This window comes from Penicillium nucicola, assembly GCF_028828085.1.
Source record: "Penicillium nucicola strain IBT 29836 chromosome Unknown utg000010l, whole genome shotgun sequence".
Lineage (NCBI taxonomy): Eukaryota > Fungi > Ascomycota > Eurotiomycetes > Eurotiales > Aspergillaceae > Penicillium > Penicillium nucicola.
In genome coordinates, this window is record NW_026643134.1 from 316,931 (window position 1) to 330,480 (window position 13,550).

Consider the following 13,550-nt stretch of genomic DNA (forward strand, 5'->3'; position numbering starts at 1 on the left):
CCCTAAACGGCGCTTGTCAGATCCTGGATTTTCCCCCGCTAATTTCTTTGTTTCGATGGTTTCGTCTCTGGTCTAACTGCACCGATTGTTCTATGTGCGATCTTGCTAATGAATGAGTCTTTACTCTCTTTCCAGCTCGTTTCAGTTGTCTCCATTTCCCGACTTTGACTGTAGAAATAGCTGGGGAACGGTTTTTCTTTCGGAGTTCGGAGTTCGGGGCTCAATTCGACTTCCCATGAGTTGCTCGCCACTCATTTTGATGTCATCCTGGATTTCAGGTCTGTTGGACTACAGCACAAGCTGTGCAAGGGTATATTGGCGTTTGGGCGCTTCGTTAGATAGCCCTTTGTGGCGTGGAGGAGTCAGCCTTTGACTGAGGCGATCAGCATCTACCTCTACCTCATTTGCCTACTCGACAGCTTTGTTTTCTTGGCTTTCTGGGGAATCTGCAAGTGTATATTCACACTCACACTTAACTTTATCCGAAGCCGGGTCATGATGTGTCGATCAGTTGACCCTCCAGCATCGGAGGTATTCACCTACAGCTACAAGAGAACAACGCACAACTTCGCTCGGTCGGATATCTCGATATCACATCTCTCTGGACAAAGGCATTGCCAGCCGAAAATGACAACCTGGCCAACACACAGTACAGTAAACGAGCCTGCAGCAACCCTTCCGGTCGTTCGTGGTCCAGGAAGCAGATCCCTGCGCCAATCTGGATCCCAACCCTGGAATCTTAAGACAAACAGCCCATTTTCAGATCCAACCGGTCCGTCGCAATGGGAAAACCTAAAGCGACACCGGGGATTTTCTTCGGGGGGATGATAGCTTCCATCTGCAGGTTCCCGGTGCACGAGATGGATCCCAGCGACCATGTCCATGACATGCGCCACGTTTGCTACTGGACTTGCAGCTGTTCTCGGAGGTAAGATTGATATCTGGGCTGATGGCTTCCCAAAGGGTCTTGGTGCCTCGTGTGGTGCTGGTGCTCTTTGTCTTTGTCGGCTTTTGTTTCAGGGGTTCGTACTACCTGTTCCTGCTACCTGTTGCTGTTGGCTGTGATCTCTTGGTGTCCTATCTGTGGTTGGAATATAGACAGCTCGGAATCAAGGCTCTGGGGCCAATCGGGGAGCCGGGCATGTGCGGTATACGCTATCACTAGCTGGTGAGTTGCTAACTTTCTGGTAGGACAGCATCTCGCGTGTCTCGTGGCAGCTGAGACTTGGACTTCACACATGCACACTTCGTGTCATGCTCGCTGCTGACCGTGCTCATGTTCAAAACGTGGAAATGGGTGCCAGATCCATGGATATCTTGGCGTCTCAGCGTTTCGTCCGATTTGGGGACCGCAAGATATCACCATTGCAGCATCGGCATGATCGTACCGCTTTATTGCCACTCGCGGTGTGTACCGCATCCGAACTGTCTATATTTTCTTTGGAACTTATATGTACCGAGCTTAAGATGATGGATGTTGTCGCGGTCGGGTCTCAGATATGTCTGTCACCTTGGGGCCATTGATTGACTATAGTTATATCAATTTCGTCCAGCAAATTGATGACTACATCAATTAAAGAACATGTTTATATCATACTGTTAGTAGGCTTTCCAGATAAACATACGTGTACATACCTCAGGTTGTATTAACAGATGGCCTTCGCCGTTGCATATTCAAGGACATCAACTAGTACCATATCCGCTAGACAACACCCTCTTGATTCCATAATTTTATCACTATATATAATTGAAAGAATCCTTTAATGTCAATAGACGCAATTTTCGGCAATATAGTTGTTAAAACTCCATTGGTTGGACAGTCTCACCAGCCTATCCCTCCAGGATATATATTCATGGAGTATGCGGAAGAAAAAGAAACCTACGGTGGCATACAAGCGACAAAGACTACATAACTATTTCTAAATATACACAAACTACATTCTAAAGTTATTTGAAAGGTGATTGTAAAAGCTAACAGGCCATGCTGGCCAGACTGGCCATTCGCTATACTGGCTAGTAACCGATTTGCGGGTCTGGACGCCGTATACACTCCAAATCCTCTACGCTCTTAGATCAGATCATTCTCAATTCATATCACCATGTTACTTATCTAATATTGCTATTCTGATCTCCGATTCAAACATAGCACTGGCCTATTGCCAAGGTGTAGATAGCCTAAAGCGTTCCTCAACAGAGTTCCGCACTATCTCCTCCAACCCAACTCTCATTCCGCCCCAAAACCTACACAAAAACTTCGCCACCAAAATCCCTGACTCAGAGAGCCCGTGAATTTCACTCGAGATCGCACGGGGCACATAGTGATCGCGCAAGTCGCGAATCTCGGAGCTCCCGCGGGTGGCACACGACTAAGCATGTATCAATGATCTGCGTCGCAGTGAAATAGAAAATGTCTCTACCAAGCACCATGATCCGCGTCACAGGAAGATAACTGTCTCTAAATTACATGCACAGCGCAACCCTTGAAGCCTAACCTTGCCCGACACCATTCATGAGCTGCAAAATACCGCACGATCATACCAATCTATATCAATATTGAATCACAACCCGTACATCCCAGAATCAATACCCCGTAGATTGCGCAGAGACAGCATAAGATTGAAACCAACGCAATTCCCTAGACGCATGATTCCCAAAGTACATGAACGGCCCATCGCCCGCCAGGCTAGCCCGAACCTCAGGCGCAAGGGTCCGATAATATGATATCATTTGGATTCCCGTTACCTGAGAAGATATCCTAGCAACCGATCACCGCACAGGCTAGACATGATTCATATTGTGCTGGGGCTCCGCGTCCTGTAGATCAACCATGTCTGACATTCTCCGGAGGCCCCGGTGTGCAGGGCCGATCTTAGACTAAGGCTGTCTATCTTTGCTAGTACGCTATGCTCATGTACGGTTGAACCAGTCAGATGGCAGGTTACGCTGTTGAATTCATTTGAAATACTCTAGATGGTTCGAAGCCAAGAGGTGAGTACCTACAGTAGTTGACGGTGTGCTTGCGCTGGTATGTGAGACGGCAGGTTGATTGCAACGCTGTGGGGGTGCGACACGAAGATTTTTATTTTCTTTTTGAGCTAATTCGATGTTATTGTAATAAGATTTATTGTAGTCATAGAAAAATGAAGACGTGTGGCCTTTTGGTTTTGTTTCAGTCGCGTCTGGTACGAAGGATTTCGAGAGGTCTGGCTGTAAGTATTCTCCTTCTTCGCGACTTACCACGCTCCTGTTTTAGATTTACATGGAGATGAATAGGGACACGAGGGCAAAAGGGCAAGCCTTAAGGAAGCCCCTGAAGGTGGAGGCTTGGTATGAGAACAGAGTATTCTTGACCTACCGATCGTAGTGACTGCGCAGATCAAACAACCCTTCTCCCTGGGGTGGTAAGGCGGAACATTAACTTTCGCCACAACAGTCAAACCCTGGGAGTCGGGATAAATCAATGCAAGGCAATGTGACGCGCTGCAATGCGAGTCAAGGCGAAAGCGAACACCCAATGAGCGGTGGGCAAAAAAAGCAATAAAAGGCTTTGTTTCAAGGTATCTTATCAGAGTGCTAAACTAGAAAAAGAAAAAAGAGAAAGCCACGCCAAAGCCAGAACGGTTGCTAAAAGGCCAAAGTGATGAAAACTTGCCATATGCAAGGGGGTGGAGGTACTCAGGTACCAGGGACCTAGGACAGCCCGTACCTTTTCGGGTTTTGTGCAGACTCACTATTATTGATCCGCGTGTTGCAGCTTGAAATGATCAGCTCGGTTGAGGCTTTCTTATTGGCGGGTCAGTTTGTCCCTGCAGGTACATTGCCAAGATACTGAAGCTTTGAGACAAATCATTGTCTGCGGGTGCACCAATTGATCCTGATTATATGGGGAAATGAAGAGAGAAAGATTCGATCGTCCGGTTGTTGGTTGGAAGTGACTTCTAAGTTTATGTAGGGTTTTCCACCAGATAGTCACATTAAGATCTGTGAATATGTGAGACAGTCCATCTCTAGCACAGACTCAAGCATAGCGGGGAACGCTTTGACGGTATTTTTTGGAAATTACAGGAGATGGTCTTACTGTATGTAGGTGCTAGCAGACAATGGGGGAGTAGCAGTGGGGGCACAACCAGCGAACGCCTAGCACGAAGGATGGCATTCGTAGTCACGTCAGTGGCACTGAGCACAGAATAACGGACCTGCAGCCCTGCGTCACTACACCACTGCAACACTGCAGCAGCGACCAGACCAAGAGCCAAGGCCGGAAGCTGAGCAGTGCATACCGAAGAATGCCAGTGCCTATCGGTGCGGATGGACTAGGACAATAATACAGGCAGGTATGCTAGGCAGAGGTCTAGTGGACAACTTTGCAGGAGCAGACCACTCTAGAAGCACTCCGCAAAACAGCTGAACTGGCGGATTTGTCGCGGCTTGCATGGCTTGCTGATCATCTGGCCTGAGCGGGGTTACATGAATAGTTCAGATCTTGGAGCTGGGGCCGGACCTCTTGGGCGTCGAACCCCGAAGCTGGCGGAATGCCACAAGCAGGGATCTGAGAAGCTTGGTCAGTTGATAGCTTCGTTTGCTGGCACCGAGTACCTGGTTCCTGATCAATTCGCGGTCGTGCTAATGCAGCCATACCACAGAGGAGAGATAAAGTTTAATTGAAAGTGACTGGTCTGAACAGTTCTGTTAAGGATAGTTGATTGAATATCTGGGGCCGAGCGTGATCATTTCTCTACGTGGACCCTTCCTACTACATGATTTGAGCATTCAAGATTAAGCGTTTCAGTTGCCACCAAATTTCACTCAATCGAAGTTATGTGACGCTACAGTAAAGAAAGCGACTGTACTGTAGTTTCAGCTTCACCTGCTACAGGATTGGAGGCAAAGGACCCGCAGGTCGTTCAGTGGCGAACTGATAGGATGGCCATCTCCGAGAACAGACCGTTGAGCACAGACAGGGGCGGCATGTAAATCATGAATGCCTGGGAGATCACCCAAGGTCAGCCACAGTTCGCGGCCCCAGATCAGAGTGGCGGAATTAAAGTCAAGAGCTACGGTGGCACCGATTGTGGCATTACTCGGTGCAACAAACCCTGGAACTCAATGCCACTATCGAAACCTTCCAGCATTGGCGATCATGGCATTTGAACTAATAGATATGTCGTACTGTAGCCTCTATGAGGTCTGAGAGTATGAGCTCGGTATTTGATATCAGATCTCGGATCCCCCTCAACCCCAACAAAAATCTTAGCTAGTGATAGTGACCGTTAGTGCCGGGTACAGATGTGATTTAGGCTTGGCAGCTTCGTGGGAAAGTCCAGCTATATACGTAGGTGGAAGCCTATCCCTTCAAACGCAGGGGCGTGCCGAGATCTGGGGTCTTTTTTCAGTCGTCGGGATTTGCAGATGGCCCTTGCTGCGTTTGGTCCGTGCTTCATAGAATCGAGCCAGCGAAAAGTGCAGAAAAGAGATGAATGTAATCTTTCACGCTTGAGACATGGTACTAATGGAAGTCGAGTGAATGAGTATGAGGTGGAGCTCAGATAAGGTAGAATGATACACAGGAGTTAAAACAAACACCCCAACGTTCTGGGGAAACACCCTGGAGGTCGAAAACAGCACTATTGAGAGCTATGCATTTGAAGAAGCATGTCAAAACCGGTTTTGCTCATGGGAGAAGACATGCATCAAAAATCAATAGGCGCGATGGTGAATGTTTCACGTGGGAGATATTGAATAGCGAGACGCATGAGATTCAGGGTGCGAGAGCAAAATGAGATCTGCCAGTGGATATGATCGACAAGGGTAGAAGATACCCGGCGCCTAGCCATTGACTCGGGTGCCGTGATCGCTATAGAATTGACTTCATTCTGCTACGAGCGAGTAGTTCTCGGGTGAGAGCTATCCAAAATCAGCCGCGTAGTGTTTGGCCCAAGCGCTTTTTCTCCTGGTACTGTATAGTATAGTGGCACAAATTCGAAAACAGAAAATTTGATAGAATCGGCGAACGTAATTTCGATCGCAAAAAGGGCCGATAATAGGCTGGACTGACAAGCAGGCCGATCGCTATCTGGGCGGGTACAGAGGGAGAATGCGAAACCGAAGGCGAAACCGTGAAGTCCCGACTGAGGCGGGATAAATCAGACGCAGGTTCAGTTACGAACGAACCGATGGGTTCCAGAGTTATGGGAGTGAAGTGCGTGTTCGCATTCTTGGTGACGTGGGTTGTAACTCACGTCTGGGTTAGGGCTAATCTTGGCACGGGCAAGTACACTCAACCACCAGAGATCGAATCTTACTCAACAATCATCCACAAAAGAACACTGTTCAGAGCCTGAAAAAGCGGAGAAATAGGAGAATGTTCAAGTGGAATCTGGGATGTTTGGGGATCTGAAGATCACTCGCACAGACGAAATGGGGTCAACGTCTGACCTATCGCAAAAGTACGGATGCGATCGATCCAAGCCTCCACCGTCCGAGCGAGCTCATATTTTCCCGGTTTATGGTTCTATAGTCGTTCAACTCTGAGTTATCATGTGCCCTGGTGATTATAGAACAATAAAATCTCTTCTATGTCTAAGTTGACCTGAGACCCAAAGTGGAGAGGAGGCGATCAGGGTTTCAGGCGGTTAGTGTGATCGACACAACCCAGAAAGTCCGGGGAATCAGCCAGGATCCGCGCTGCATGTCAAATCGCAAATAGACTTCGCTCACATTGTGCGGAACCCAAGTGGTACAGCCGCCTAGACATTCCAGTGTATGCTGCATGCTTCAACCTGCGAGATCAGATTGGGCGTGGTGGAGACGGTGGATGATTCGGGAGAGATGCATGAAGAAGATAATATTGACAAAATAAAGTCAAAAAGGGAAAAATGGCAGAGACGAATAGAAAACCAGGTAAATCCGAAAAAAAGAAAAGTGAGGGATGAGGCAATGAATCGTGTCGATCAAGTTCTTTTCCCCCAAAAAGGTACCAGGAACAAGCTTCCACTTCCCTATATCTTCCAAGACACTGTCCCTCGATTTCTTCTTAAACCTCTCCTCCTTACTGAGCCCTGCTCTTATAATCCCCCCTCCCCTTGTGGTCCACTTAATCAATCTGAGACCAGCCTCCCCTTCGACTACGCCCAGCACCTCGTTTCCCAGTAACAAGGTAGCGCGTTAAAGGGCCATCTGACACCAATAACGCCTATTTCGACCGTGTTCTAATCCAGCCACGGTCCTTGAGTCCCATTTTGGAAATCCGGGTCTCCATCCTGACGCGAAACACCACCACTTCGCTAGACTACGTCGATTACCGGCCGATCCCAGCCCAGATCCAGCCGCAGACCTTTGCCGTGGTAACATAGGATCCCATAGTCTGCATTCCTGGCCTTGCTTAGGCACGCGTCGCGCCTCTAATCAGACCATAGGATCTGATCTGAGCATTGACCATGGCGTATAGCTGTAAGTTCGATCCCCACCCCCTCGGGATTCTATGCTCGACCGATTTGTTTATTTCTGCCCGTTTGTCCTCCATTCCCATCCTTCAAACATTCTTTCCTTTCCTATACTCCTAATACATTCTCTTGTGTCTTGTTCTCTCCTTGTCCTGTGCTTCTTTGTTCGTTCTCTCCTTCCTTCCCTTGAGTGTCTTCCTTCTTTTGACCTCATCGTCCCTCGTTGTCCTTGACTACTACAACCTTGACCTGGTTCTATCGTTTAATTTCCTTCAACCACTAAGTGATTTGAACAGGCGATACCATTGACCCTGTTGCTCCTCGATCTTTCAAAACCGAAGATATCGACGACATGAGACCTCACGGACAGCAAATCTCTGATCAATTGACTGTCGAGGTTGACTGTCGTTCCCTGGGCCCTAGTGAATGCCCATCGATGACTTCAAGCTTCTCTCCTTTGGACTCTCCAACACCAACTCCCACCAGTCTCTACAGTCAAGGCTCGATGGCTTCCCCCGGATGGCACGAGGCCCAGCACTATCACACCATGCCAATGGAAAGACGAACTTCGGCCACCCCGCTTCGCAGTGCCTTCAAAATGGCCGATCTCACCTCCGGCGAAGGCGTGGGTATGTCCTACGGTAACATGGAGCGTCAAGAGCCTATGCCCATTTCCGAGTACCTTCCTGGCTATGATGAGAACGTTGAGCAGTTCTGGATTCCCCAGGATGTGCCCAAAACCTATCATGAGCAATCGTTCCCTTACCAGGCCCCAATGCCTCAGTATAACCAGATGGCTCGCAACTACTATCACCGTCCCCAGCAGCCTGGATACTTGCCGGAGTCGGCTTCCAACCCGTGTCTCTCTCGCCCTATCTTCAACCAGCCGCCTGAGCGACTGCCCAACTCAGCATCCATGTCAAACATGATGCCCTGGATGCCAACGCACGAGTCATTAGTACCACAGACTATCACTCCAGCTCAGGCATCCTATCTTCCTGCTACTCCTCCTGCTTCCACGTACTCCGAGTTCCCTACCAACATTCCCACATTCAAAACTCACACTCCTTCCACTCCTGTGCGCTCAGTTTCATTGGGCACCCCCTCGGGCACCGACACTCCCGTCAGCCGCATGTCTGGCCACGAATATCAAGAGGAATTCCAACTTTCTCCTGTTTATCGCGACGGTATGATGCAACGCCATCGCCAGCCCTCCCGCAAATCATCTAAGAAGCAGCTGCTTCGATCCAACCTCAGCCTTGAGAACTTGCCTTCCATCATTAAGCAGGTCCAGTTCAAGTGCAAGGAGCCTGGCTGCAAGGGTCGTTTCAAACGCCAGGAGCACCTTAAGCGTCATATGAAGAGCCACTCCAAGGAGAAGCCCCACGTCTGCTGGGTCCCTGGCTGTCACCGCGCATTCTCCCGAAGCGACAACCTCAACGCACACTATACCAAGACCCACAGCAAGCGGGGTGGTCGGAACCGATATGTTGCTACCCTTGATGATACTAGTCCCGATTACGACCCTGATTTCCGTGGCCAGCTGACCCCCGACGGTCGGCCTATCTACGGAAGCAAGTTAGAAGATTCCATGCCTGATTGCGGTGAGCTCAGCGTCGATGGCTGGGATGACTAGTTGCAACACGAAAAAAAAAGCAAAAAATTCCCTCAAGCAAAAAAAAATCTCGAAAACCCGAAAAAACGATTTTCCACACGACTCCAAAAGAAAATATGGATTCTAAGAAGCAGACACGCGCCACTATTACCTCAGGATATTTGATACCCCGTCTCTGGATCGGCTGCCCACAGGGCAGAGGCATTGATGGCCAGATTGATCTCTGACCACGGCGTTGTATATGTCTCCTTGATCGGAGACTTTGGTTCCTTTTTTCCCCCCCTTTTCCTTTTCTTCTTCCTTTTCTCTTGCATAATTTGTTCGGTGCCAAAGGTCGGGGAGGTACACTTTGAATGTCGGTGTTTATCTGGCGTTGCATATGAATTCTTTTTTTACAGGTGGAATCGCTTATAATTCATGCCCCCAGGGGTTGGCGATCATGTACAATCCGCTACAACGTGATGTTATTTTTCTTTTTGCTTGTACCAACATCTACTAGCACTCTGTGGCATAATATACAAAAAGATGTGCATTCGATGTTGCATCTACTCAGCCTCTATACCCTTATACTATAATTAATGAAACCTTGTCCTTCCCTTTGCGTTTTTCATGGTTTTCTCGCACTCGCGTTTGCGAGATGCAAATCTTACATATCACTTCATCGTTGGACGTCTCCAACCGATCTATCTTCGCTAGTGGAGCCTAGTGGACTTGGGAACAGATATCCCGTCGAATCAGACACGCCAGACGCGCGCCATTCAATTGTTATTTACTCATCTCTACACTCTACTCTCCACATTCCACCAACTCACGGTCTCCCTATTCGCAATTCCTCTGTCCCGTGAAACGCGAGTCACGATCTACTTCTCAATAGAGGCCAGATAACCTCAGTTCGTGTTCCAATCTGTAACCCGGTATCTAGTCGCCAATGTGGATGAACTCCCAAGCACACACGTCCATGACCTGCATTGCAACACCGTGAGCCCTGCAACCCAAAGAGGAAGCTCCGCCACACCACTTTCGACAGCGCAACACGGGCTTTGAAGCATGTGGAGTCTACAACATGGTCCAACAAACAATGTTACCTATCTGTACTATAGACTCCAAAAATAAAAAAAGCTGAAAGATACCAAGATAGTCCAAGCAAAAAAAAACAAAGGTCATACGCTATGCAACCGCCAAGAGCCGCGTACTTGTGCCTGGACTCTCGCCACCATGTCGAGATCGGGTCTAATGCGTCTGCTCCTCCATTCCGTCTTCCCCCCATTCCCCATTTCTCGGGCCTTGGAACTTGAAAACTTGGAAACTTGGACACGGGGGCTTGCGGGCGTTCAGTGGTTCGTTATTTTCTTTTTGACTTTTGCTTTTTTATGTTCTATTTCTGCTGTATATGAGATCATCTAACGAACGCCTATCACCCCTCCCACCTACCCGGCTTCAGCCTTCCAGGCAGCGTCTTCTAACTCTTTTTTGCCGAGTGATCGTCGTGCATGGAATATCGGTCCTTGAAGGCTAAGCCTGCGCCTCTTGTTCCAAGCCTAAGGCATATCTACATGCACAGTGGGCGTGGTGGCTGATTTCGCTCTTCACCGCGATTCGGGCCATTTTCTACCCTATTTCCCATCTCCTTTGCATTTCCACCGTCGGTATTGGTTCAAGCGTAAAGAATTCAAATCTTCCAGTCCAGATCCCACCCCCATTCCATTTCTTCTCGCTCTCGTTTCCTTTCAAATCCACACCACTTTTTCAAATACCAGTGACAAATCATCTCGTCCACCGCTACTCATAGCAAAGCTAAGTTCATTCGGTCCTGTACATGTACACGTTGCGCGACGTTGACAGAAATTTGTTGACCAATGGCCGGACCATTTTGTCACACCGCGCTGTCCATGCTATGTATATGCCACGCAGACCAAATCGAGTAATGAACTGACCCTAGTGGAGTGATAGGAAAGTGATATCCAATAATTTCTTTTGCTGCCTTGCAATTCTCCATAGCACCGTAGATAGGTTGGGGGATATGGGTTGAATTTCTAGAATGCATCCAATTATGCACTATTGATGTGCAACTCCCTTTCCTTTTTTGCCCCTTCTCATGTCTGGATCCCGAGTAGTTGGGCTCTGTGCCGTGTCTGTAGTCGTGGCATCATCGTTCATCCCGAGGCAGGTGGACTGCGCATGTAATGTAGGATGACCGGGATGATACTGTGTTCCTGTGGAGGAACCTGTGCGTTGCGGTCAAGCGGCATGCATCCAGCGTGGCCAATAGTCCCTTGATTTTCTCTATCTTGCATTTCGCATTTTGGATTTTCGGCTTTTGGAATGGAAGTTTTATTTGGTTTTCTTGTTTCTGACTTAGTAAATGAAACTACGCTACAGTAGCGTCCAAAATAACAATATGACGCGACAATGCATGTACTTTCACCCTGCCTCTACATTCCAGGGAGAAACTTTCCTGCCAGTAGGGAAATTACTTGAACCCATCTACATTGGCATGTCTGTGCGCGTGGAAATTAGTCCTCAAACGCATTGGAACAGCTCCCAGTAGCCACGTCGCAACTCACCAATCGCCAATAGACACACTGGGCAAAATGAGACATTTTTTTCAAAGTTTGAAACTGCATGGTTGCATGAACTTTCAGTCATCTGAGCGCCCGAAGCAATTCCTTTCTTTGGCTTTCAGAAATTGAATGTACTTCGGAATAATTTGACATCAACGGATACCGACTACTGTACTCTGTATTGAAGAGTGCATGCATTGGAATGTGATATTCACGTTCGAAGTAACCGCTCCGTCTATCCAACTCGTTCTAGGTATAGGTTCGGGAGAAATAGTATGAGCCATTTATCCATTGACATGCGATGCAATGCAGAGGTACATTTAGAAGAGATCTCTGATTCTCAACGTCGCTGTCGGGTTACAACTGAGCTTTAGGGTTATCTTTTAACTTGATTGGCAATGTATGGCGATCATTATCCCTGTTCCTGCTGTTAAAATCCATCGAGAAAACATTTGTTCGATGCAGCGTTTCCACGCAGTGTCACACCTGTCCTGCGTATGGGTGGAAAGCACGATAATATGGTACCTTGATTCAGTTGGGATCAAGCCTCGGCGGTGTCTTGAGTTTGGAGGTCAAGATACTACGATAGACGGTGTAGGGTATGACGATTTCCCGCCGAGTGTTATTCCCTCTGCGTAAAGTTGATACTAGGATGGGCAGATCACAAGGGGGGTGTCAAAGTAGATATGGTAATAGTATGGCCCTGGGCAGTATGAAGCCACATTCAAAAGATTCTCGTTCTTTTATTCTTCCTCATACCTATCGAGGGCTATGATGTGGGCATGTTCAGAATGGCGGATGAGACATGGGAAGCTGCAATCATCTCATGAGTCTTATCCATGGTCTATTTACTTCCTTTTGTGGTCTTAGTATTAAGCACAACTGAACCAGAGAGTTTTTCTCCAACCCAACTGCCTTTCTATTCTCCAACATCAAGCTATACTCCACTGTTGATAGATATCCTAATTAGGCAACGCCCGGAGTAATGCCGGCCCGGCCCCACGCCGCGCTGACAGAGTGCTTATGTAAGCACACGATATAAAAAACTCAACCTGTCAATTTCTGCAAGTTCTCCAGTGTGAACCCCATAACCTCGGGCATCATCTGTCACGCGATGCTGCACTTCGCAGTCAGCTTATTTTAAAGCATGAAAGCATCGGATCAATGTTGTCCGACTGTTTGATGCTGCTATCTATTCTCTGCCATTTCGTAGGACAAACTGACAAAAAAACTCTGGTCTTCCTTTACTGTGATGATCTCCTATTCTAAATTGACATGACGTTCTCCATGAGTGTTCAAATATATCAAGCTCAACAGTCTGAGTTCAGGAATACCAGAGTTTTTGTCTAAACCATACTCAAGAATATTACAATCCGAATTCTTCAATCTCCTTGCTGTAGTCTCTGATCGAGTGTGTCTTCCAAATAACCTACAAAGCATACTCCCAAGTTACCCTTGATCACTGTACAGTTCATCTACGTAGTTTGAAGAAAGGATTTGAAGTTCTTTCATTTTGTCATTGTATTAAAATATTCCACAAATGTCCGCCCAAACCCCCAGACTCAGAAAAGAAAAGAAACTCCTGTACAGAATGGTATCGAGTCTGATAAATCCCAGATTTCCCGCCTAAACCGTGCCCAGATAGTACAAATCACAGAAATGAAGAAAAGAAATTGCAGGGGAAAAAAAACCATGTCAAAAAATTGCATGACGCCGGCCTCTCATCTCCACGATGTCCGGCTCCTATACAAATCCCCACAACCCAAATGAAAAGAACCAAAAGAATAAATAGCAAGCGCGGTAAAAGGTTCAAGCAATATTAAACAACGGAAAATTTGTAAATGAAGCTGTTATCAGCCAGTCACATGGCCGCGTAAACGTTCAGCGTGAATCAGTCTTACGCCAGATTGTCCATTGCAACCCTGCCTTTGC

General features: G+C 47.7%; 1 protein-coding gene across 1 annotated transcript; it reads left to right on the plus strand.

Annotated features, from left to right (window-relative positions):
* Positions 1-7,436: 7,436 nt before the first annotated feature.
* brlA (C2H2 type transcription factor BrlA) lies at positions 7,437-9,078 on the plus strand (the record flags this gene model as incomplete). The annotated part of the gene is made up of 2 exons (XM_057131033.1): positions 7,437-7,449; positions 7,739-9,078. 2 exons carry the CDS (start codon positions 7,437-7,439, stop codon positions 9,076-9,078), a joined length of 1,353 nt encoding a protein of 450 aa, XP_056979021.1.
* Between the last annotated feature and the right edge of the window lie 4,472 nt (positions 9,079-13,550).